Genomic DNA, 24,712 nt, shown 5'->3' with positions numbered 1-24,712 from the left:
GACGCGCCTCCGATCAGAGACAGTTTATCTGCAACTGTTTATGATGGCTTGAAAATATTAAAGAATATTTGTGAGCGACAAAAAGGTCATAACGCTCTTTTCTTGTCACATGAGTCATAAAAAAATAATAATAGTAAAAAAAAACACTAAAACTCCAAAACTGAAGCCACATACTCCAAATAACATAATTAATATTATGTCAATATATTAACTAAACTTTAAGCTGTTCTATGCAATGTTTATAAGTCATATTATAATAGAATACATTTGCAATATAGTGTGCAGGACCAGTAGTTGAGGCTTTTATTATTTTTCTTTATTTATTTAAAAAATGTAAATTAGTTAGATAAAATTTACAGTTGATTAATTAATTAATTTCGCTGGATTAATTCAGTTAAAAAAAATTATATAAAGAAATTATTATTTCAGTAACAAAGTCCAAGGTAGCACAATTGGTAGCCCCCAACATTTTAATCACAAACTTTTAAAAAAACAAAAACAACAATAATAATAATCAAACTTCATTTGTGCTTCTTGGGAATATGGCTGATCAGTGCTTGTGTTAGTTAAATTCAGACAGCTCGGCCAAGGTTTTAATGGGATTTGGAAGACCTTGGATTTGGAATCTGAATCGTGGGAGGAGTCACGTGTTAGACTCCGCCCACATTTAATCCAGCCATCAAGGATATTGGAGTATTTTCCACCAACGGCTTGCCATACCCCGAGCTGCTCCTCCCATGAAATCACGGTTCAAAACGCCGCTGATTTGTGTTCTCGTAAAACTACAAGTTAAAACATGATAAACTCAACCTATTTTATTTTTGCGTCGAATTGTGACGTTCTCTTTAAAAGGGAAGCCAATAACAATTTATTACACGTTTAAAAGCTGAAGGGTAAAATCCACCACATTAGTTAAAAGAAAAAGAGTTGTAATGTTTTTACATTTTAACCAGTCTTCTCCCTCTTACTTCTAATTGAACCCCTGGTGAGGGTGTCCCTCCCACTCCCACTGCCACGTTGGAACATTCCTGGCTTTGTCTGCATAAGGGCCCCCCCCCGCACCTCCCTCCTAAAAAAAACAGGATCGAGAATCCCCTAAAAGGCAGCATTCAAAGTAACAAATAAAAAAAAACACAACACGACCTGCTCATTGTCTGAAAATCAAAATATAATGAAGAGGCACGGCCACAAACTTTTTGACTGTGTGGGACAGAGGATGTGCCTCTGTGTGTGTGTGTGTGTGTGTGTGTGTGTGTGTGTGTGTGTGTGTGTGTGTGTGTGTGTGTGTGTGTGTGTGTGTGTGTGTGTGTGTGGAGACCCCTCCGGTACCACGTTGACGTGTCTGTGCAGCTTCACTGCGCAGGAGCAATACGTGGAGTCCCAACCATCCCGTTCGGTCCCGACAGGGTCAAGGTTGCGCAAACGAGGGGAAAACTTGCAGGAAGTGATCCGTTTGATTTCAAATTAAGAGCAGAGTCACCGGGCTGAGAACCGATTGTTCGCGTGTGTGAAGAACACACACACACACACACACACACACACACACACACACACACACACACACAGAAGGTCATGAGTGTCGTCTTTAATCTATTTGCGTCTGATGCGTTCACGTTTGAATTTTAGTGTTGAGTTGAGGATTTGCACTTCTAATCACAAGCGGAAGTGTTGCGTGTGTTCCGCGCATTGACTCTTCCTGCGCTGGTACCAGGGGCAGGACTTCTTCCCAAGTCAGAGTAAAGGAAGCTAAAGTACATGGGGAGCAGGTAGCAGCCGCGGTGCGCAGATTAACAGAGGCTTCACCACACTTATTTGCAATCCTAGGAAAGTTTAGTGGAGGGAGAAAATGATCAAGTGCGCGCTGGGAATGTTGTCTCTGTCGCTCCTCGTGACGTTCGCCGCCTGCAACGCGCCTCCGGTCCCGTTAGACGACATTCTCATAGAAAAAACCTTCGTGCCAGAGCAGTGCGTCCGCGCGGTCAAAGTTGGGGACTTCGTCAGGTACCACTACATCGGCACGTTTCCTGACGGGAAGAAGTTCGACTCGAGGTGGGTTTTTACTCGACTGGCGAGAGCCTCATTCAAGCTGCGTGCAGCGCAGAAGAGGGACACGGCGCAGACAGCGTGCGTCATGCGTAAAAGTGCGCGTTTCGGTTAGTCCCGGTGAGCCACGCAGGCAGAGTGGGCTTGGATGAGTAGTCCAGAGGCTCCAAAGCATTTTTGAAAAGTTCTGTTGCAAAGCAACCTGGTCAGATAGGAGTTGTGTCTTCACACCAGAATGCAGATGGTTTCAGTCACATCGCCATTGCAAACTTTTCCACATTTTGTCTCATTACAACTTTTAAACTCAGGGTACTCCATTGGGAGTTCACGATAGACCAACACAAAAGTTGTCCATAGTTGTGAAGTGGAAGAGAAATTGTAATTTTCTTTTCCTCACTATTCTGGACCGAAACATTTGATGAAAAACGTGGAGTATTTTTTGTCAACCTCCTTTACTCTGACACCTCTAAAAAAAAAAAAAAAAGTCTGCCATTGTATAATTTAACATCAGTGTGAATCCAACTGTTCTGTGAAAGCTTCAGATGTTTGCTAGAAAACGGTAGCAAACAATCGGGATCTTGAAGATAAATATCCCAAGCATTTGACATCTGCTTCTATTCAGTTGTTCAAATAAAACTGAAAAGAAAAATGCTGCAAATGCAAACGTTTAAAAATATATTGCCATCCACCGAGCAGCAAGAGGAAACTGTAGAGATCCATGACACTTGTGCACTCCTGAAATTTGGACCGTTGGAGTAGAATTGGAAATGATGTTTTTTTTGTAAAACAAAATTCCACAAGTATGTTGAAGTAGATCCTGTAGGCAAATGAGACCATTATTGAACTTTTGGACCAACTTGAAAAACCCTGCGGGTGGAAATCTTCTCGATAGATGGTGGGAAGAACTGATGGACATATAGAGGATCAATCCTGTAAGAAAACCTGTCAGAGACTGCAAAAGACTTGAGAGTGGGGCAGAGCTTCATCAAAACATATCGATGCATGCTCCAGTCAAAATCCAGACGTTGACTTTACTTTTTTTCGAAAAGTTGAAACCGTGTATCATTTTCCTTCCACTCCACAGTCATGCCCTACTTTACGTTGGTTTACAACAAAAAATTCAAATGATGTACAGTGCATTGAAGCTTGTGGACGTACAACATGACCTATTCGCAAAAGTATATTTGACTTTTGTGACTAAAGTCAAATCTTCTCCATGATGAAGATGCCTATCTAATTACAAACAGGCAACCAGAACCAGGGAAACCAGAAAAACTCAGATGTATCAGAATAAATTTCTAGCACAGTTTTCCAGACTATACATAATTGTTCTGCAGATTCCCATATCAAGTTATAGTGACTCAAAAATATTGACATTTTTTTCTTAGTAATATTCTCCTCAAGCCTCAATTTAAGGTTCCTACGGTCCTCTGTTTGTATCGTTACACAGCAAACAGCTAAAATGCTAAAATACAATTATGATATGCATTAATGACTTTCTTTTTTATTATTATTATTTAGGTTTTTACTCATTTCAAAAGGTTTTAACCTCCTAATTTGAGCTTTAAACACGAAATACATTGTGGCCTTTCTAACCTGGGTGTGTTTTTGTTTCAGCTACGATCGCGGCAGCACCTACAACGTGTTTGTTGGTAAAAAGCAGCTGATAGATGGGATGGACAAAGCCCTGGTGGGAATGTGTGTCAACGAGAGGAGCCTGGTCAAGATCCCTCCTCACCTCGCCTACGGAAAACAAGGATACGGTATGAGCAGCTTTACAGATTTCTTCTCATTTCATTTATGAAACCCAATTTTTCATATCACACAAAGATAGCTTAGTTGAAGAGAAAAACCCCGACCATTACCCAAGTACTCTTCAGTCTAAGATCACAAACGGTTGTCCTAATTTATGGTTGCAGTATTTACACCTAGTCGTCCAGGTCCTCAAGAGGCATATTAGCGCCAGATCATCACACTGTCAACACGTTTGACTCTCGACGTGGTGTTCTTTTTATGAACGGTGTTGCTTTTATCCCAGACGTATCCAGATGCACATCTTAAAAGAAAAGGTTCCACGTTGTCTCATGCCATCACCGAGATGTTTTGTCATCCATGGTGTTTACCTTTACCTGAACTCAGATTTTCAGACTTTGCAATAATAAATGAAACGATTACTTTTATTATTTGATGGCATTTCTCCCTTAATGTTTCAAAACACTGCTTTTTGTTCTCCCCCGTAAATTAACACACAATGTTGGTCCGACACTGTTGATTTGGATGATCTTAGAGCAAACAGGAAGTTGATATTTCCTGAACGTCCATGCAGAGTGATGTCACAAAGTCATCACAGACCAGAAAGAGTTGTGGCTGTCAGGATCATGTCGACGATCTCTACGGGTCACGCTGTGACCTTTCTTACTCACAATTACAATAATAAAGAAATGCTTACATGTGGAGCCTGCTTTGTCATTTGCATGTTGGCATCAAGGGCTTAGATAATAAGAGAGGAAAATACGGGGGGAGGGAGACATGTGTGGACTTGTTATACCTGGTGCCGTGTCCTCCCCAGTCTGTTACTGGGAGACAAAGGGGAGGAAGAAACAAAAAGAGATCAGAAATAAGAGACTTTTAAGAGGCGACACAGGCCGCAAACTCACCAGCAAAGGTTTAACAAGTGTGACGTCACACATAATTCATTAAGCTGCAGAGGAGAGATGAAGCATCAGCTCTGTAATTCATTTAGGAAAACAACCTTCTCAGGTTTTCCAAACACATCACCAGCCATGTTTCTGCGCCATGCAAATTATTATTGTTCGTTGTTCTCCTGAGTGGCTGAGAAATCATGCTGGATTCTTTCCTCAGGTGGCAGATTAAAGTTTTAGCACTTCTCGAGGTTGAAGTCTTTTGTTGATCCTGCACACAGAGGAATGAGGGCCGACATTCTTGAAGTGTCGTTGATTTGTTTTAAGCAATCAGAGACTTTTTCATTAGTTTTTCTTATTTGTAGGAAAAGGCATCTGTTGTCAATATTCAGACAAGATAAAGACAGGTCTTGGTGTTGAAAAATGAACATCAGATGGGTGCTTCAAGCACTATCGGCCCCTCTAAACCACATTAAAGGCTTAATACTGCATTAAACATGTAACACCCAGGGGCTTGCTTTTTAATTTGTGTTTTTTTTTTGTCTTGTATTTGTAGGAGTCATGTCTACTTACAATATGAGGTGAAAATGATCCACTGAGGGTTGTTAAAGTGGAGGTTATGACGTAAAATTGACTGTTTTGAGCTTTAAATCAAGTTACAATGTCATTCCTGCATAAAAACATACCTAGATTTTTTTTTTGATTCTTCTACGCATGTCAGAGAAATCCTTTAACCTTCGCTCCTCCAGACTAGTGGCAGCAGCAATTGGCAGACATTTGATAGAATGACTGCGCTAATTATACAAACTACTTCTCAGTCCAACAATCCTAGGAAAGTCTGTAAATGGAGGAGCGATTGGCACAGACATTTTTCAAAGTTATTTTGGATATACGGCACGTGTAACAACTGAAGATAACATAGTTACGTTATAGTTCCATAAAAAGCAATATTTGTCTTGAAAATACTTACTATGACCCGTTTAAAAAAATAAATAAACTTGGAACATCATGCTTAAAAGAACAACTCATAGCTGTTTATTTTACAATTAGAGTTCTTCTAATTGTAAATAGCTGCAGACACAAATACATATTTTTGCTCGCTGAAAAACCAAGTTAAATTAGAAAACAAAGCAGGCAGTGAAAGACAAGTAAACACTTGCACTGATGTCTGATCCAGTTATTGAACACCAATAACCGGATCTGTTCTCCTCTTCAGGTGATATCATCCCTCCAGACGCCATCCTCCATTTTGATGTTTTGCTGCTGGATGTGTGGAACGCCGACGACGGCGTCCAGATCAACACCTACCACACTCCTCCCACCTGCTCCAGAAAGGTGGAGGTTTCTGACTTTGTGCGCTATCACTACAACGGCACCCTGCTGGACGGGACGCTCTTTGACTCCAGGTTCGGCCTCCATGCTCACTTGTTTCTGATTATTCTTAAACAAATCACTCAAATATGAAGACGTGACTTCACGCTCCCCTCTTTGTGTCACAGCCACACTCGCATGCGAACTTATGACACGTATGTTGGGATCGGGTGGCTCATCGCCGGAATGGACCAGGGACTTCTGGGAATGTGCGTTGGAGAGCGGCGCATCATCACGATGCCCCCGTCGCTCGGCTACGGAGAGAACGGAGATGGTCAGCGTTCTCGACTTTTAGCCTTTTTTCTCCACGTTTGCAAGTTTTTGAGACTTGAAAGCCTCAAAGACAAACTCATATGGATTATTGCAACACTCATCAAAAACACTGCAGACACATTTAAAATGTTGCAAGAACAAATCTTATATTTCTCTAATTCCTATTAATTGCAGATTTGCGTCTGTAATTAATTCAAACATTTCCATAGCACAGAACAATGCTGCCACCATCAGGCCTTCCTTACACATTAAATATTTAATGCCACATTTTTCACCTTCAACGCCAAACCAACAAATTCTCACACATAGACACAATATGTAAATAAGCAAATTAATAATAAAAACACATTAATATGATTAGTAACAATTGTTGTGTTATGTGTTTGCTTGCTTATTCATATTTTTATAGCGTAAAAATAACTTGTGGTGAGTGTTCTTTTGTTTTTGACAAATTTAAAATGAACACGAGCATTTCTCCATTTTAGAAAGTTCAGCAGAACCAGTAACAATACTGATGTGCTTTATTATTTTTCTGTTGTCATTTTCACCCTCAGGCAGCGACATCCCAGGACAGGCGTCTCTGGTGTTTGACGTCGTCCTGTTGGACCTTCATAACCCCAGAGACGGAGTCGCGGTCACCAATCAGGTCGTTCCCGAGTCCTGCGTGAGGAAGACGGTGGTGGGGGACTTTGTGCGCTACCACTACAACGGCAGCCTCCTGGATGGGACGTTTTTTGATTCCAGGTTTGTATTTTTCCTGTCTTCTTCCTGGTTTACTGTCCCAACAGTTTAGTACGTGCTGTTCCTCTAGAGGCCTCATGGCGGCAGCATTGCTCTGTGCTTTGGAAAAGTTTGAAGTTTAGGATGAAACGAAACTTAAAAGTTAGTTTAATTACATAACACTGAATGCCTTAATTTCCTTTAGCTAATTATGTATGTAAGAGGTGATGTCTAAACTCATAGATGAGCTCAAACTGATTTTATTTTTTAAGACTTTTATTGTCTTTTTGCACATCTGTGTTCCTGCCCCGACTTAGGCTCTCATCTGTTTTTTTTGCCCTCTGTTATTGCACAGTTTTGTAAGTCAATGCAGAAAATGCCCTGCTTTGTGAAACTATTTAAACCCCTTAAATCTACTACAATTTCTCATGTTACCAAAACAAACTTTCATATAAATTATCACAAAGAAGTGCATGAAGTTATTGAAAAGCTATGCATGTTTTCTTCCCCCCCTCCCCGCTCCCCCCTTCTCCCTACAAATTACTTTCTTAAAAGTGTGGGATGTTATTTCTACCAGAAAGTTTGGTAGAAACTTCCTGAAAACTTTAACTGCAGGTTTTTTCGGGTCTGTTTTGACCATTTTGACACATCTAGATATGGAATGTTTTTCTCTGTAAAGAAAAGCTGAATTCAAGTCAGACTGGATGAAAATCAACTTTCAAGACTTGGCACAAATTCTTAGTTGGATTTATGATGGAATTTTATTAAAACACACAAATTGCCTTTATCTACTTGAGATTGTATGTCTATCTGTACGTTTGGGGTTGTTGTCTTGAACCAAGGTGAAGCTCCAAACAAACTCAAGCATTTTACAGATTCTCACAACTTTTCTCCTGAGAGTCTCCTGTGTTTTAACTTCTGGTCATAAACCCTGACCACTGCAACAGGAAGTTTATTACACTTCATCATCTTTGCATGACTTTTTCCTTGGCTACATTTATTTTCCACTTGGCCAAATTGAATACTTATTGCTTATATGCTTCTTCAAAGCAATCTGTGCTTGCAGTGCATTCACTGCTGGCCGCCCACAGCCCTGTGGTTAGAGCATGTTGCATAAAGAGGTGTGTATGACAAAGGGAACAGTCTTTGGTCTGTCTTCCTCTGCAGAAGCAGCAACTCCTGTTTTGCTCTGACTGGGTAAAGAGTTACCTCTTTTTTACTTGCATTGTTGTGGAAAGCGTGGCTGAAATGCAAAGGTTAAATTATCACACAAAACAAGAGAATCTCCTTAACTCTAAATGCGTATGCCTCACATATATATCTGCAACAACACTTGAAAGCTCATTTTCCCTCCATTTCACAGCTATACTTTGAGTCGTTCTATCATACAGAACAATAAAATATACCAAGGTTTGTAGCTGTAATGTGACAAAATGTGAATATTTCTTGAAGACACTGTACTGCTGAATTTGTCCTTATTTAATTTTGTATTAAGCCAAGATAGTTTCCACCTTTATTGCATATACAAAGACCCATAAATGTGAGAAGTGATTATGATAACATCTTGTTTTTATTTGTACTCACAATGGCGCCATTATCTGTTTACCAGTTATTCTCGTAATCGCACCTACGACACGTATGTGGGTCGAGGGTACGTCATCGCCGGCATGGACGAGGGTCTCATTGGAGTTTGCATTGGTGAAAGACGAACCATCACCATTCCACCACACCTCGGCTACGGAGAGGAGGGCACAGGTAGGTGTCGAAAATATTCTTCTTGCTTTTTATGTTTCTTATTTGCTTCATGTCATATTAAACTCTTTTCTAATTTAATGACACGTTTCCGTCAGGCTCCAAGATCCCTGGTTCAGCTGTGCTCGTCTTTGACGTCCACATGATCGACTTTCATAACCCATCAGACAACACCGAGGTGACGGTCACCCACAAGCCTGAAGAATGTGATAAGCAAACAAAGAAGGGAGACTTCATCAAATATCACTACAATGGCACCCTGCTGGACGGGACGCCCATCGACTCCACGTATGTAAACCTGTTGAGGTTTTTCTGAAAACTTGTAAGAAAACCTCAATTTACTACCGGAGTGTTTAAATCAGCGGTTACTACGATGTGCTTTATTTAAAGAAATAATCTGTGCTCACTTTGGTAAACATGTGTGAGGAAATCCTTCACACTGTGAAGATAGGTAAATGCTGCAGTGACCCCAGACCGTCACTGCAGCAAAGGAACTACTGCTGGGAAAAAACTGAGAAATTTTGCAGGGGGTTAGGTAATCCAGTTTTGCCTCACTTCAAACCTGGATTAAACATTAAACATTAAAATACCATGAAATGTTTACATAACTGATAATATCTTACTAAATATATCAGTCGGCTGGGAGTAAATAGCTTATCTACACACCTGAATGAGCCAAATGAATAGGTTAAGCTTTCCGTTTCATGAACTTTTAGACCTTTCACTGCCTGCAGAGACTTTTTGCTCTGCTTCCCAGATGGAAAACAGTTGGGCGACCTTGACAGCAGCAGTGACTTCAAACGAGGCCGAATGCCTTGGCAAACCGACTCGTTCCCTTGATGGCTGCTTTGGCAATTGTTTCAATGGTTTCTTTTGTAACAGAGCAGAATGTGCAAGAAGGATCAGATGAGCTGACGTGGGATTATTGTTGATGTTCATGAAAGTCAAAACTTGATAGCAGGAGAGGGAGAAAGATTAGTCGGTGACTGCGTTATCTCAGCTGATGCCATCCTTGAAAGCCAGACCAGAGGTCGCTTCTGTGGAGAGAGAAAAAAAAAACTGAGTGAAAACAAGAAGTTGAAATAGCAGAAAATTGGAAAATAGCAGAAGGAGAATGTGATATAAAGTGGAGCCAGCCTAACTGTAGACTTTATTAAAAAATGGTAGTGTTAAAAAAGAAGTTTTAAGCCCAGTCTTGAAAGTGGACAGGGTTTCTGCCTCATGGACTAGAACTGGGAGCCGGTGCCACAAGGAAGGAACCTGGAGCCTAGAAAACTGCCCCACATTCTACTTTTAAAAACTTTAGGAACCTGCAGTAAACCTGCAGTCTCAGAGCAAAGTGCTCAATTAGGAACATAAGAAACAATCAGATTTCTGATGTATGATGGAGCTTGGTTATTAAGGGCTTTTAATACAAAACACAAAATATTCAATTCTGTTCATGCAGCCAATGAAGAGAAGCCAAAACAGAACAAACATTATCTCTCTATTTAAGAGGCACCATACGCATCAGAAGTTTAAGTTTAGTATTAATCGTCATTATGAAAAGAGGGTTGTAATAGAAGAAAGAAGCAAAACATGTAGTTATATTAAAGACAAATAATTTCGAGGATAAGAAAATGCAAATTCTTTACAATAGTTTTTTTTTTTTTCTGCTCTGACTCAGGCACAGCTATGGAAAGACATACAACATTGTCCTGGGGGCAAACCAGGTGGTGCCGGGCATGGAGGACGGGCTGCTGGACATGTGCGTGGGGGAGAAGAGACGTCTTCTCATACCCCCTCACCTCGCATATGGAGAGAGAGGAGTCAGTAAGTAAAAGCATCCAAATATTCCTCCACCAGTCAGTTTGGACTGGAGGAAAGCAGCTGTAAAAATACTGACAGTGATGGATTTTTATGTTAAATCAGTTACATAATTAGACGACATCCTCATGAGTTTTCCGTTAACTTGGCTTGTTTGTGTGTCAGATTACATTGTGATAATGTTGTGTTTTGCAGCTGACCAGGTTCCAGGAAGTGCAGTGATGCTGTTTGACGTTGAGTTGGTCGAGATAGAGGACGGACTCCCTGAGGGCTACATGTTTATCTGGAATGACGAAGTGCCCCCAGGCCTTTTTACTGAGATGGACAAGGACAAAAATGGAGAAGTGGAGCCCTCTGAGGTACCGAGAACGTATACATTCATAGGTTTTAGGATTAACTTCTTCTTTGCCATCTGTTTTTTTTAACGCATCCCCCCTCGTCTCTGCAGTTCACCGACTACATCATGCAGCAGGTGAACGAAGGCAAAGGCCGCCTGGCCCCTGGCTTCGATCCTTATCGCATTATAGACAACATGTTCTCTAACCAAGACCGCAACGGAGATGGAAAGATAACGGAAGAAGAGTTCAAACTCAAAGCAGACGAAGCGGCCCATGACGAGCTATGATGGGACTGAATGGAGAGTAGATCCGGGCGTCGGGCGAAGGGTCTGGAAGTCGGGAGGTGACGGGAACTTTAAAGTTTGTGGGTTGTGGGGTAGGATGGAATAAAATTGCGTTGAGTAGAAACTCTGTCTTCAGAGATTTAGATTTTTTTTAAAATTTGAGGACTGAAATGTCCAACAAGAATAATCACCAAAATGAGAATGAAGAACAAGAGGATTCGGCTATATAGAAGATTAAGAACAAAAGCATGTTGAAAAGTTTGACTTAAGGGCTAAATGACTTTGTTACCTCCTTTTTTATTTTCGTATTCCATTTGTGCTGAAAAAAAAACCTGTTTTGTATAGGAGAGCATCCTCATCCTTTAAATCTCTCTGAACATTCATCACTCCTTCAACTTTCAGACTTTGTTTTCGGTTGAGTGAGTTTTTCATTCTCCGTAAGTGTTATGCTTGTTCCAGAAGCAATGAGTTGGCCAAGATCTGTCTGTAGTATGTCAAAATGTGTTTTGCTTTGTGGTGTACAGCTAAAATTTTCCCAGAATTTGTGTTTTCTGCTGTTGAAAATCCTCCACGCGACACTGGAAGATCTGATGTCCTTACATGTTGTTAATTGCTGTTATGGGCTTAAATTCCTTTTGTTTGTTTTGGCCAGTAGTTGCTTCTGTTTTTCACTAAATGTCATTTTCAGTAGGTTTTATTTTGTAGACGTGCGGGCGCATGCGTGCGTGTCTGTGTATGTGAGAGTGCGACAAAGAGAGAGTGATAGTGTGAAATGGGTGAGGGTTGTGTGTGTGTTTGATCCAAGAGAAGAATTTGCCAACTGTGTCAGCTCTGTTCAATAAATAATCTGACTTTGACAACTACCTGCTCATATCGTCTCCCTTTTTTCTACTTGAAAGTGTTGATTTGTAGTTGTTGCAAAGAATTAGCAAATGCATTTGCATTATTTACAGTGTTTTAAGTTTACTTTGGCATTCAATACTGTAAAAACAAACCAAAAGTAAAAGATTTCTTTGATCACGCTTCCCTGAATACACTTCCACTAAGCGACTCCTTATCAAAGCAAACAGCATGAAACTTGTAGGGCCCATTTGGCTGTTTCTTCTGTTATCAAGGTTGTGACAGACATTGTAAATATAACCCCCTCTTTCAACAGAGAGAAATATTTACTCTTCCTATCTTCTTTCACAGTCAGTATAATTAGGAGGAATCATGAATACTCTCTGCGTGACTCATTTGTCTTCATTTTAATCAGAGGGTCAATTTGACCCAGAACATAATATGTGTCTCAATTTAAATTATAAAAATTGAAAAAAAAAATTTCAAAATGTAAGATAAAAAATCGTACAAAAGATCAATCTCAAGGATAATTGTTGTTTGTTTCAATGGACATAAAAATTTTATAATTTTTTTTTTATGTCCAAATGAGAAAATGAGTAAGATGTCGTAACTGATCCTTTATTTGCGAGAAATAAAAACAAAACATCCTTGCACAAATATCGATTGAAATATTTAGTATTGGAGTTAATAATCAGATACAAGAATGTTTTGGAGGATTTTCTGGGTTTCTGACACTATTGCATGATGAGAAACTCCCCGGATCAAACTGACCCAGGAACATTATTGCGGTACCTCAGAAACGAACAGGAGCGTTAAATTAATTTAATTTTGCTTTAAAATATATTTTATTTATTAATAATTATTACTTTATTTTATTCATTTATTTATTTTAGCTAAATTGTTTATTTATACTATCAAGTTATTTCTTTATTTATTTTGTTTATGTAGAGAGAAAAAAAAACTTAAATGCTCCCAAAACTGTGGAAGTGCACACAGTGCGCAGGCGCAGCTTGTGGGTGCCATAGTAACCAGAGCCTACTGGCAGCTGTTAGCCCCAGAGCAGACATCAGCGGTCAACATGGTAAATCCCTGTAGTTTCTGCTTATTTCACTCGCTGTTTGGTTATTTATTACTGTCGATAAGTGTTGCCACAGAGAGAGACGGTCGTTCAGCCTCTCCCAGCGGAGGCGCACCGGTTCGGCTGTGAAGCTCAATTTATTAGCAGCTGATAGCTGGCTAGCATCAGCTCGATGAAGTCTGGTTTATTGTGTGTGCTTGCGTTCACTGAACGACGTCAAATGCAGTTTTCTGCTGTGTGTCGGGATGAAGAACCAGCATTAGTAACGGCTGTGATCCAGCGTGTTTAAAATGTCGGGGTGTTGATGTCAGTGTTTGTGTTGTGACGTTGCTAGCTGGCCGTGGTTACCTTCTCCTGTTCTGGTCTATCATCATTTCATAAGAGCCTCGCCTGATGTTTAATGATGTTTCATGTCATGTCTGCAGGCCAAGCCAACCACCTTGAAAGAAGCTCTAAGCAAATGGGTAAGTGGAGGACAGAGTCCAAACAAAGAAACACAGCAATTGTATGAAACAAGTACTTTAGTACAAGTAATAGTTTTAGGTGGGCATGTGTTGATTGAATTGCTGTTTTGGATATTTTGTGGCTGCAGGAAGAGAAGAGCGGAGAGAAACCAAGTGAGGCTAAAGAAGTTAAACTGTACGGTCTGATACCCCCCATCGAGAAGATGGATAACTCTCTCAATGCTTTGGGCAATTGCGAGTAAGTCCTGTTTGTATGGTTTGTATGGAGCATCCTTGCTTGACAGAAAGACTACAGGAGCCTGTTTAGAAATATTTCCAGCCAAAAATACAATGACATACGTTTCGTGAGAAACTACGTAAGGTTATTGTAAAGAGCGACTGTATCGATCTGCTACATGCGCTCACTCACACTTCCAATAGAATGATTTCCCTTAGTTGATTACTATTAATCTCTTTTTCATGCAGCAGTTCGATTTGAGCAGCTATTTAATTCTGTTTCATCAATTTCCAAAATGATACCAAGTGCGTTTATTGACTTGTGAAACAAAATACTCTTTAGCGGTGAATCAGATTTAACTGAGTTCGTCCTTCACATACCTTAATATTTTTTTGTCCCATGCTCTGTTTAGGAAGCTGTCTCTGGCCACAAACGCTATTGAGAAAATAACCAATCTGAATGCCCTCAGTGAGTACTACCTGCTAGATTAATTTCACTCAGAGGCGCTGTTCTGTACAAGAAATGAAAACTTGAACTAATTCATTGTTTATGTCGTTTCAGAGAACTTGAAGATACTTTCATTAAGCAGAAATAATATAAAAAGTCTTGTAGGGTTGGTAAGTTACTTTCAATCCTGAATTAATACTAAATAAGTCAATTTTCTGGTGTCATAAAGTTTGTGTGTTTCATTTTTCTCCCAGCAGAATATGTTTGGTTTCACCAGCAGTTGCGCTCGTTTTGTCCATTTTCTTAACGTGTGTATTTGCAGGAGGCAGTTGGAGACACTTTGGTGGAGTTATGGATTTCCTATAATTTAATAGACAAACTGAAAGGCATCGGCTCCTTGCATAAACTGAAAGTCCTCTACATGTCCAACAACCTTGTTAAAGATTGGGGTATGCTGCACTCATCGAGACTCATTGTTTTTTTTTATTTTTTACATTACCGAAACTTTCCGTGTTGGTCTCTTTAGGTAATCGGTCATAATGTATGTTAGTGAAATTATCATTTTAGGGATTTCCTTTTAAACTCACCTTATGCATTCAGTGTCAAATGCTTTGGTTTCTCTTTGTTATGTAGCAGAGTTTGTGAGGCTTGCTGACCTGCCCAGCTTGGTGGACCTGGTTTTTAATGGGAACCCGCTGCAGGAGAAGCATGCCATTGAGGGAAGCTGGATGGACGAAGCCTCCAAAAGGCTTCCTAATCTAAAGAAACTAGACGGTGAGATTAACGAGCTTGCATGTTTCCGAATTTATGCCACATACATTTCAGCATTTTCAATTGTTCATTACTCATGATAGAAGTTATCATTATCCTAACAGTTATGACAAAAGTCATCTACTTACTACAATGATTATATTATAAAGAATAATATTTGAAGTATCAACCAGAACACAACTTTGTATACATGAACACTTTCTCCTCATTGATTTATATATTTTACTTAAGCGATTTGAACACTGAGCAAGATATAAGCTATATTCAACCTTATTTTGACAGTCACCAATGCAGCGAAACACACAGCATGATGCTGCCACCGCTGTGCCTCACATTTGGGATTATATTAGCAGGTATCATGAGTAATTGTCAGTCGTCTTCAAAGTGCTGGTGTGGGGCTGCTTTGAGGTAAAAGGCTCTGCAGACATGGCTTCAGTGGAACAGCGCAAGATATTATTTCAAACTTCAGCCCATATTACGACGTCTGACTCAAGAGGAAGCTCGGTTGAATCACAGAACAGTTTCTGTAGATCTCAAAGCACAGCCTTCTATATAGATCATGAGAATATACCTTATCTTCCGTTGTCCAACATCTTTTAGCATATTTTTCCCACATGCATACTTTCTACCTTTAGGCTCCCTTAGCTCAAGCCTCAAGGCATCGATCTCCATACGAATGCTTACTTTTGCGTATTTAGTCTGTCTCCAACCAAGAGATCTGATTTGGAAATCTGTGCTGACACAGACTCCTCATGCTTGCAAAATTTCCTCTTTTATTTCTGAATCTCACAACGGCCATGATGATGAAACGCTTCCGTTTCAGTGTCATCAGGCCACGGTGAAACTAAGATGTTCCCCAATTATTTTTATTCTTTACAGAATGCATTTACTGCCTCCAATTGGGCCTTTTATGTTGCTTTTGAGTAAATGGATTCTTCTTAATAAAGTGGCATTTCAGTCTATGTTGATACAAGCAAGGAGAACAACAAACCAGCATCTTTACAATGTCTTGTTTTTTTGTGTGTGTGGAGTAAATGTGCACGTCACACACCAAAACACACAGAATCTTTCCCTGAACAGAAAAAGAGTGATTGTGTTTCTACTTTTAAATCAATTTGAACAGATGAAAATTGAACCCGAGGTTTAACCAGATTTGTGGACATTACACAGCGAACAAAAAAAGTTATTTGTCTTTTTGTAACACGTATGTAAACACGTGGTTTCAGCTGAATGTGATCAGCCACTGTCTTTTTTTTATTCCAGGGATTCCCATCATCAAAGAGACGGACGAATAAGATCAAACAAGTAAAAGAAGAAAAAAAGAAAGACAAAAACTGTTATCTTTCCCTTTTTTATTTTGTGCATATTTTATAATGGTGCTTTCAATTAAAAAACATATTGAACAAAGTTGATGACTGCAGTTCAACAAGCACAAAATTCCAACCTTAAGATATTTCTCAAAACTTGCATGTGTATTTACATGGACAGCATTTCTTAATGTGATTTATAGCATTGACTTCATTTTTTATCAGACTGTTAAATAAAAAAAAAAATTTAAAAAAAGATGCTTTCTGACTAAAAACCAGGTTGGTGGACCAAAACTGCTTGTTTGCTTGAATACATTCTCCAAAGTGTCCTTCATTTTACTGAAGAACTTAAATACAGAGTAAACACATCCTAAAGAGGAAAATCAATTTCTAGGATCAGTTATGTAGCACTTAAAACTCGTTTTCTGTCCTATCAAAAATGTAAAAATTGCACTTGTCCGTTGTGATTAAGGAGATGGGAGGAGGTCGATTTCTCTACTGGACATTTGCTAGATGTGTCAGGGTGAAGATCGCCTGGTGGTCGTTTAAGTTTGGATAATATACTTTGAGAGATGCAGGGAGGAGAGACTCTGGTTCTAATTGTGTGCTTCCCAGGGACGTCGGTGCTCCGTGCCCCAGCATTGTCTCCTAACTGACCTTGACTCCCGGCTGCAGCCGCACAATGTGTCCACAAACTATGATAAGACTCTGCAGCGCCCTGATTATACAGGCATGTGGGCTGCTGTTTTGAGTTCAAATTTTTCTGCCTCCACAAGTAGCGCAGCTTATACCGTTTTATCAAATGAGAAATGTGTAACAAAGACATAAAGCAGATAGAAAATAGTTTGGTTTTAAAAACAGCTAAGGAAGAAAGGAAGAGAAGGGAACCATATTTGGGATTAATGTAGAGCCAAAAATTGCAGAATCAATATTAACATGACCAAACCAAACATTTTGAATTGCTGTTTTAAAACATTTGTTCTGGTCATCAGGATTTGTTTATTTTATTTTATTTTACTGTAGTGTGTTTTATTGTTTCATTTACAAAAAACAAGTTCAGTGTATGTTGCATGTCTTTTACTTCCACTGATTCTATAATATGGTGTTGTTTACTAATACTGATTTGTGAAATTGTTTATTTCTTTTTTAGACATTAAAGTTCAAAAATGAGTCATGAAGCAGGCACAGTTACAGAATAACCAGTAAAGTTTAGGTTGTGCCTCCCTTTACTTTATCTCATTAGTGAATACTTTGAAGGCCACTGGGGGAGCAGGAGGAAGATATATCAGATCAAACTCCTTTGACCCCAACTCTTTAAGGTCTGTTAAAAAAATCAATAAGTCAGCAAACTAAATTATGGCTCTTGAGAAAGCTGGTGAACTGTTCATCATGTAAGCATTCATTTCTTGCATTTCTTGTTTGTCCGTCAACAATCAAGTGATCTGCAGTGTAGGAGCTCCTCAAATGTAACCGCTTTTAGCTTCAAGAGTAAATATTGAGGAGCTCCATGTATGTAAATGTGATGGTCAGTGCTTCACAGTCATGTGTGTGTGTTGTCTGTCAGTAAAAGTCAAAGCTGTTCTCGCTCAGGATATAACTGTGACCCACACAAAGAAATATGTCTTCTAGCCATAATCAAAACTCTGCCTCTTCCTTGGACAAGCATGACCTTGTGAAGTGCCTCACGATTGAATTTTTTACTGATTTGCTGCTAAAGCAGAAAGGGTACGTCTCCTGAAAGTTTTTTTTTTGCTGTTTATTTTGGCAAGACTTCTTGTTGAGACTGAACTCTATGAACAAGACAAGGGATGAAACCATGTCAATCCATCATTTACAAAGTGCAGACAACAAAAACTATTTATTCAAGAAAACTGAAAATTGCATGTTTTATAGTAGAATAAAGTCAATAAGATGGCATGATTTCTTGTTGTCTGAGAAAAAAAATCCCAGAATATAAGCAGTAAAGAGTGCAAAACACCCTAAAGATTAAATATTTAGACATTAAGAATTGGTCATGTGGCTTTGACATAAAAATGTCTTATCATCACAAAGATTTGTGTGTTTTTGCAGTCTGACATTTGTTTTCCGTTCACGGGTACTTCCTGTTCGAGTTAAGGCTGAACTCATGAACACTACAGTGATTATAGTAAATCTTACATTAAAAGTAACCATATTTTTGTCATTGTCTTTCTTATGAAACCGTTAGAGTATAAAATGTAATTAGAAACAGTCTGTGTTCTCCGTATGAATGAGGTAACACGGTCTGTTGGGACTGTCACCATGAATATCTCTTGTTTGTACCATCTCGGGACTGCACAGTGGTGCAGTTGGTAGCACTGTTCCCTCGCAGCAAGAAGGTCCTGGGTTCGATTCCCGGCCTTTCTGCACGGAGTTTGCATGTTCTCCCTGTGCATCCGTGGGTTCTCTCCAGGTTCTCCGGCTTCCTCCCTGTTAGGTTAACTGGTCTTTCCAAATTCTCCCGACTGGCAACCTGTCCAGGGTGACCCCACCTCTCACCCGGAACGCCAGCACCTCCCGACCCCACTAAGGGACAAGGGTGAACAGATAATAGATGGATGGTTTAATTCTGGAATAGTCACATGTCCAATATTTTACTGCTTTACTTAATGAAAATGTCAAAATGTGCCTTCATGTGTTATGTTTCTCCCTAAGGCAAAAGATGAAAGCAATAATAAATGTTTTTACTACATAAAAATGTGAAATATAGTACCATACATAACTGTAACAGTATTGGTCACTAAAACAAGGGGTCAAATTACAGTAATGCATTACTAACCGATGAGTTTATGGCACTACTGAGGTTCCATAGCCGTCCGCGGGTGGTGGGAGGAGTCACAAAGTCAGCGCTCTTAAATGCAGCTCAGCCCGGGGACAGCCATACGCCCTCCGGATGGAAAAACTGCGAAGACAAGCCCTCTTCTGCGGGGAAAGTTGACGCCGGTGGCGAATTCCTGCAAACTCACTGAGCCGTGAACGTTTCGGTTCGTCCACGACGCGAGCGCCTGTTCGGCCATGGAGTGCGGCCTCTACTGCCAGGTGGGTGACGTCGTTCAACACCGTAAAACTGGCTGTTGGTCATCCGCTTGGCGGCGGTTGAACTTTTATCACCAGTTCAAGAGCGCGCTTTTCGGATCCAAGTCATTGTTTAACCGGATCAAAACACGGATGCTTCATTTGTTCATCCAGAGAAAGTTCTTCTGTTTTCGAAATGAGCTTTGAAAAACATCAGTATTAGTGGTTACAGCCAGTGAAAGACCACGATCTGCCCACTTCCTTTGAAAACAATGCGCACGCTGAAAACCTCCAGGAACAACTACATCTGGATCAATGCATGTAATCGTCAAGTAGCTTTGGAAAATCATCAATATTAGTAGTTACGATGCGTTTCGTCTGCAAGTTAAAAAAAAAACTAAAAAAAAAAAACGCAACCATTTTTTCTAAGGGGTTCAGGAAGTGACGTCAGCCATGTGCAACTGTTAAATTCCTTCTATTATTTTAATTTGGTCTAAAACACACAGTTATGATGAACCCAAGATTTAAGTTTCTTTCACTTCACCGACGTCATTCCTTTCACAACCTACATAACCTTTCTGCTGAGCGGAGCCATCGAAGTCTGAGTGGCATTTAAAACATGAAATTGTAGGTGAGACTATGCAGTTGTGACTTAAAAATAAAACTATAAAGGCTTTTTTTTTTCTTGATGAAAAGATAAATTGTCTTAGCACCAGTTGTCGGCAGGTTTTCCAACGCTTGCTTTAAACTGCATTTACACGTCCAAATCTGTGCTTTTCTTGGTTCCTTGCTGAAAATGAACCCAAGCCTGGGATCCCATATGTTCATCGTTGATTAAATGTTTTATATATTATATACTGTATTTAGTCTTCTACTAAATGTCGGCAAGCCATTTCCCCAATATATTTTCGTCATATTGTACTGGTTAGACTGACATTTATGTTACAAATATTCATCTACCCATATCTAGAAAAATAAGGTAGTGTTTGTAAGATTATATCCAGAGTTTAACAGTTTCATCCATTAGTATGTTTGTATTCTCATTAATTCCTTGGAAAAGAAAATGGAACAAGAGAATTTTTTTTTTTTTTCCGATTAACAACATCAGCATGTTGTGAATTATTTGTCAGTACTGTCTCAGTCACCGTTTGAAATATGAACCATTACTTTTGTCATCTGGACTCTTGATCAAGACAGAGAAACTGGAGGCGGGAAGAATTTTTATATTTCCTAATTTTTCTGTTTAGAGAAGGAAACAATATTTTTTCTTCAAAACAAAAACATTTGTATTTCTGAGTGTGGGAAGCATTTCAAACAGGAAGGAGCTGAGTGATGGGAAGAGGGGTGCATTTCTGGAACTGACAAACCATTTGGATCCTCATTCCTCTGACGTCTTTAACCCAGACCGGGGGTAACCCCGGAAAGAGGTGTCTTATCGGGGGCATAGGAGCTTCCTTCTGTAGCTACAATGCAAGAATTGATGAACTCACGAAACAATGGGAGTTGTTGCACAACAAAACAACTTCACAGCAAACATAAGATTTAAGATAATATATACTATACAATTTCCTGAGGGAGTCTTCCCAAAGGATCAATAAAGTACGAGTCTAAGTCTAAATATTTCTAACACTAACTCAACAGAGATCCAGTCAATTGGTGCTTGTTATCTCACAATGAGTGAACTGCAGTTCTGTGATTGTCTGGAAGATCCATTCACGTGTTGAATATTCATGGCTACCTTTTCAGCATGAAGACAAAAGAACACTCCAAGCAAATCAGAAAAAAGCTTATTGAAAAGTCCAAGTCAAAGAATGGATATAAGGCACTTAACATCCCTGGGAGTTCTGTTAAATTAAGAACTGGAGGGAATATGTAGCCTAAAGACCTCACAACCTGAGTGACCATGCAAGGAGACCAGTGAAAGAGGACATCTTGTGCTGAAGGAATTTCAAGACTCGATAGTTGAGATGGGAGAAATTCTGCGGGCAACTATTCCCTGTGATTGTCAACGGTCAAAACTTGTAGAGTGAGAAACAATCCACTGTTGAAGAAAACTCATGTCAAGACTTGCATAGAGTTTGCCAAAGACTCCATGGTCAAGAAAGTTCTTTGGTCTTTTTGGCCGTCAGACAAGATAAAAAAACTTTATTTTAATTTATATGAATAAACCTTGATTAAGGTGGTGTCAGCAAGGACATGTTGCTGTGAAGTGTTGTCTATGTAGTCCAGACATTGAACTCTTGTTTCACTCCTGGTGAAGAGGCTGCCTATTAGAAAGATGGCTGTTAGGAAATGGTCACAGGAAGCAGAAGGGCCCCTCCTTGTTTTGAAGCATCTGGCTGGACTACTCTCAGCCAGCCACATAGAGATGACGTCAGTGCCAGGACTGAGTGTGTGACTGACTGAATACTTCTGTGTGGACGGCACCATCCCCACTGGAACAGTGAAATGGTTCCAGAATAACAAACCATGGATCACCAGTGACCTAAAGAATCTTAAAAAGAGCCTTTAGGGAATGACCGGGAGTTATTGAGAAGTACACAGAAGCAGCTCAAAGTCAAGATTAGAGGCAGCAAGGAGAAGTACATGAAGAAGCTAGAGAATAAACTGCAGAGGAACAAAAGCAGAGATGTGTGGTCAGGGATGAAGTTTAAAGGCGTCAAACAAAAGGAGAATCAGAGAGATAGAAGCCTGGTCAGAGCAAATGAGCTGGACACATTTTTCAACAAGTTCAGCTCAGGAACAAGCTCATCATCCTCATCCATACAAATATCTGACCTACTGCTTTCCTGGTGAACCTTAAATGTCCCATCTTCCCCCTCAGTCATGGAGTCTTCTGCTTCCACAAGTTTGTCGTCATTCAAATCAGGAGATGCTGCTGCTCCCTTTGCCTCCCCCTCCTACTTTTCTGTATCTAGAAGTCTGGTGCAAAGGCAGTTGGAGAGACTAACCTGGAAAAAGGCTGCAGATCCAGATGGTGTCAGCCCCAGATTCTTGAAGACCTCTGTGTGATTCTGCAACATCTCAAACTTTTGCCTGACCCAAGCAAAGGTTCCACTGTTGTGGAAGACATTCTGCCTGGTTCTGGTACCAAAGAAAACTTACCCATCAGTCATCGACTGTAGGCCTGTTACCCTGACATCCCACATCATGAAGATCTTGGACAGACTCCTGTTGGCCCACCTGAAAAAGCAGACAAGCTAATATCAAGACGCACTGCAGTTTGCTTATCATGGAGTTGGAGTTGAAAATACCATCTGTTTTGTGAAATTTTAAGCAGGATCGGGGGTGATCGGTGATAAATAATGACAACACGCTGTTCTGCTAGAACAAATGTGTTTTTTTATTCTGCCACAGATTACAGCAAATTCATTCACACAACAAACAATACGTAATGCTTAGATTCTTTCAATCCACTCTTACAGTGACACAGTGAACCGGAGAGTCGACAGTCCGGGCAGAGCTACAGCATCACGTAATTGGGCATCCGTACGTAACCCACAGCAGAGACTCTACTGAACAACGACTCTACTGAACAATGGGACTTTTCTGCTTTTCATACTCATTACCAAAACAACCTCGAATGAAAGAAGGGAATGGCCATTTCCCCTCTTCCAGACGGGTTAGCTAATCAGAATGCTACTTTCCTGCCCATGACTCGACCATGAGCTCCGAGCGTGATCAATTATAGCATACAGTACTCAATCTCTGGTTGTCCGTGATCAATTAGCATACAGTACTCAATCTCCGGTTGTCCGTGATCAATGAGCATACAGTACTCAGTCTTCTGTTGTCCATCACAGTACGCCCCCCCTCCTCCCCCTGTCCATGGGCTGCAGAGGTGACGACTATGAGCTCATTCCATGATTCAATCAACATACAGCACTCAACTTCCTGTTGTGCTTAAAATGTCTTGAAAATTTATAAAATGAACATGACACATACAATTTATCAAAGAACATAGAAAATTCTTATATCACTGATGTTTCAACAATTTTACATCTCTTGGTATGCTTAATACATTCTAAAAGGTTTTTATTTTCAATAAGTACTATTAATCTTACAAGCCTCATCAGAATGTACAGTATATACTAAGTTACCGAGGAACTCTGCTTGTGTTAAAAATGGATCATAAGTGAGAGTTCTGGGAATAGAGGAGCTGAAAGGAGACCGGTGTTGACCAACTGAAGCAATAGACGCACACACGGACCAAGACAAGGGAGGAAACGAGAAGAACCGTGCGCATCAACTCAACACATTACACTGGGCTATTACCATTTGGACTAAGCACCACTGAAGAACTAAACAGCAATGGCAAGCCTCCAAGGGAATTTGGTCACCACTGAACATTTATATTTGCCTTAGCTTAAAAACTACTGCTGTAAATGACAGTTGTGTAAAGGTAGACAGAAATCACAATATTATGTTGAGAAAACACGGATGTGAAAGTTGATTTTTTTTGAGTTGATCTTCCTGTCAAAACAAATGTATTCATTGATGGAAATCCTTGAATCTTGACCATTTGGATGAAGTGAGGTCTTTGTAAAAAACCAAACAAAAATACATAAAATGATTGTACTAAAATAATATATGCATTGCAAATGTTAAGATGGTCTTCTATTAATGAATTTATCTTGATCATTTGTAACATCAATCATGATGTTCAGTGTTGTTTTTTTCCTGTGGATTATAAAAAGAAGCTTCAAAACTGATTTTTAAAGTGTAACAGGCCTGCTATTGTGCATTTGCTTATCTGTGAGTCTTGTTATTTGAGGTCATAATTTCTTAGGGGGACTCTGGCAAATTACTTGCACACTTCATTAGTAAATTCAGAAAACAAAAATAAATCTGCCTTGGTTCAGACTGAGGAAATGCTAATCTTTCAATCCTTTGTCATATAGGCCCATTTAATGAATTTATCAGTTTAGTAACTCTTGGCAGAGTGCCCCTTGAACAGTGACTTGAATGTATTATTATTTTTTGTTTACTACATTCTGTTTTTGCTTGATTTTCTTTAGTTCTTGTGATGTTTGAACAAATGTTGATAACCCATTCACAGCTGATTAACTTCAGAATTTATGATGCAGCACAATTGTACAAAAATCCTACCAAAGAATTGATTAATCTTAGCAGTTTGTGAGTCAATGATTGCATGACTTGTGACCACAATTGACCAGTTTTAGCTTGCCAAGTTATTTGCCAATCTAAGCTACATTTTTTCCCACTTTCCTTCTGTAAACGGGTAATGATGTAAAAGATTTTTTTCACACCAAACAATTTTTTTTTCTTCCCAAGTTTGAAAATAATTCAAAAGACACAATCTGTT

General features: G+C 39.7%; 3 protein-coding genes across 6 annotated transcripts in view; all 3 read left to right on the top strand.

The window, feature by feature from the left end:
- The first annotated feature begins 1,720 nt into the window (after positions 1-1,720).
- Positions 1,721-12,092, top strand: fkbp9 (FKBP prolyl isomerase 9). Its single transcript, XM_055054117.1, has 10 exons — positions 1,721-2,049; positions 3,661-3,806; positions 5,902-6,091; positions 6,185-6,330; positions 6,884-7,073; positions 8,659-8,804; positions 8,900-9,089; positions 10,468-10,613; positions 10,803-10,966; positions 11,056-12,092. The coding sequence occupies exons 1-10, from the start codon at positions 1,847-1,849 to the stop codon at positions 11,230-11,232; spliced, it is 1,698 nt and encodes a 565-aa protein (XP_054910092.1). The 5' UTR covers positions 1,721-1,846; the 3' UTR covers positions 11,233-12,092.
- Positions 12,093-13,075: 983 nt separating this feature from the next.
- On the top strand, positions 13,076-18,521 carry dnal1 (dynein, axonemal, light chain 1). Its single transcript, XM_055053724.1, has 8 exons — positions 13,076-13,150; positions 13,573-13,611; positions 13,740-13,849; positions 14,241-14,296; positions 14,390-14,445; positions 14,598-14,724; positions 14,909-15,049; positions 16,310-18,521. Exons 1-8 carry the CDS (start codon positions 13,148-13,150, stop codon positions 16,339-16,341), a joined length of 564 nt encoding a protein of 187 aa, XP_054909699.1. The 5' UTR covers positions 13,076-13,147; the 3' UTR covers positions 16,342-18,521.
- Positions 18,522-19,221: 700 nt separating this feature from the next.
- LOC129374987 (uncharacterized) overlaps positions 19,222-24,712 on the top strand; it is a 31,990-nt gene continuing 26,499 nt past the window's right edge. For 3 of the 4 annotated variants that reach the window (XM_055053723.1, XM_055053721.1, XM_055053720.1), the window contains exon 1: positions 19,222-19,410. In XM_055053723.1, the coding sequence (XP_054909698.1) occupies positions 19,387-19,410 (24 nt within the window). In that variant the 5' untranslated portion in view covers positions 19,222-19,386. The remainder of the gene's footprint in view (positions 19,411-24,712) is intronic. The other variant, XM_055053722.1, reaches the window with a different exon arrangement.

Source organism: Poeciliopsis prolifica, unplaced genomic scaffold (genome assembly GCF_027474105.1).
Source record: "Poeciliopsis prolifica strain line A6 unplaced genomic scaffold, Auburn_PproV2 SCAFFOLD038, whole genome shotgun sequence".
Classification (NCBI taxonomy): Eukaryota; Metazoa; Chordata; class Actinopteri; order Cyprinodontiformes; family Poeciliidae; genus Poeciliopsis; species Poeciliopsis prolifica.
Note: the sequence above shows the minus strand (reverse complement) of the source record. Positions and strands in the feature narration are given on the sequence as shown.

What these genes read in the sequence shown, in the direction of transcription:
- dnal1 (XM_055053724.1), top strand. An exon ending in AAGAAGCTCTAAGCAAATGG is followed by an intron (nt 13,612 to 13,739) that starts GTAAGTGGAGGA and finishes TTGTGGCTGCAG; the next exon opens with GAAGAGAAGAGCGGAGAGAA. An exon ending in TAATCTAAAGAAACTAGACG is followed by an intron (nt 15,050 to 16,309) that starts GTGAGATTAACG and finishes TTTTTATTCCAG; the next exon opens with GGATTCCCATCATCAAAGAG.
- fkbp9 (XM_055054117.1), top strand. Translation starts at nt 1,847, where the DNA reads ATGATCAAGTGCGCGCTGGGAATGTTGTCTCTGTCGCTCCTCGTGACG. An exon ending in CTACGGAGAGAACGGAGATG is followed by an intron (nt 6,331 to 6,883) that starts GTCAGCGTTCTC and finishes TTTCACCCTCAG; the next exon opens with GCAGCGACATCCCAGGACAG. An exon ending in CTACGGAGAGGAGGGCACAG is followed by an intron (nt 8,805 to 8,899) that starts GTAGGTGTCGAA and finishes CGTTTCCGTCAG; the next exon opens with GCTCCAAGATCCCTGGTTCA.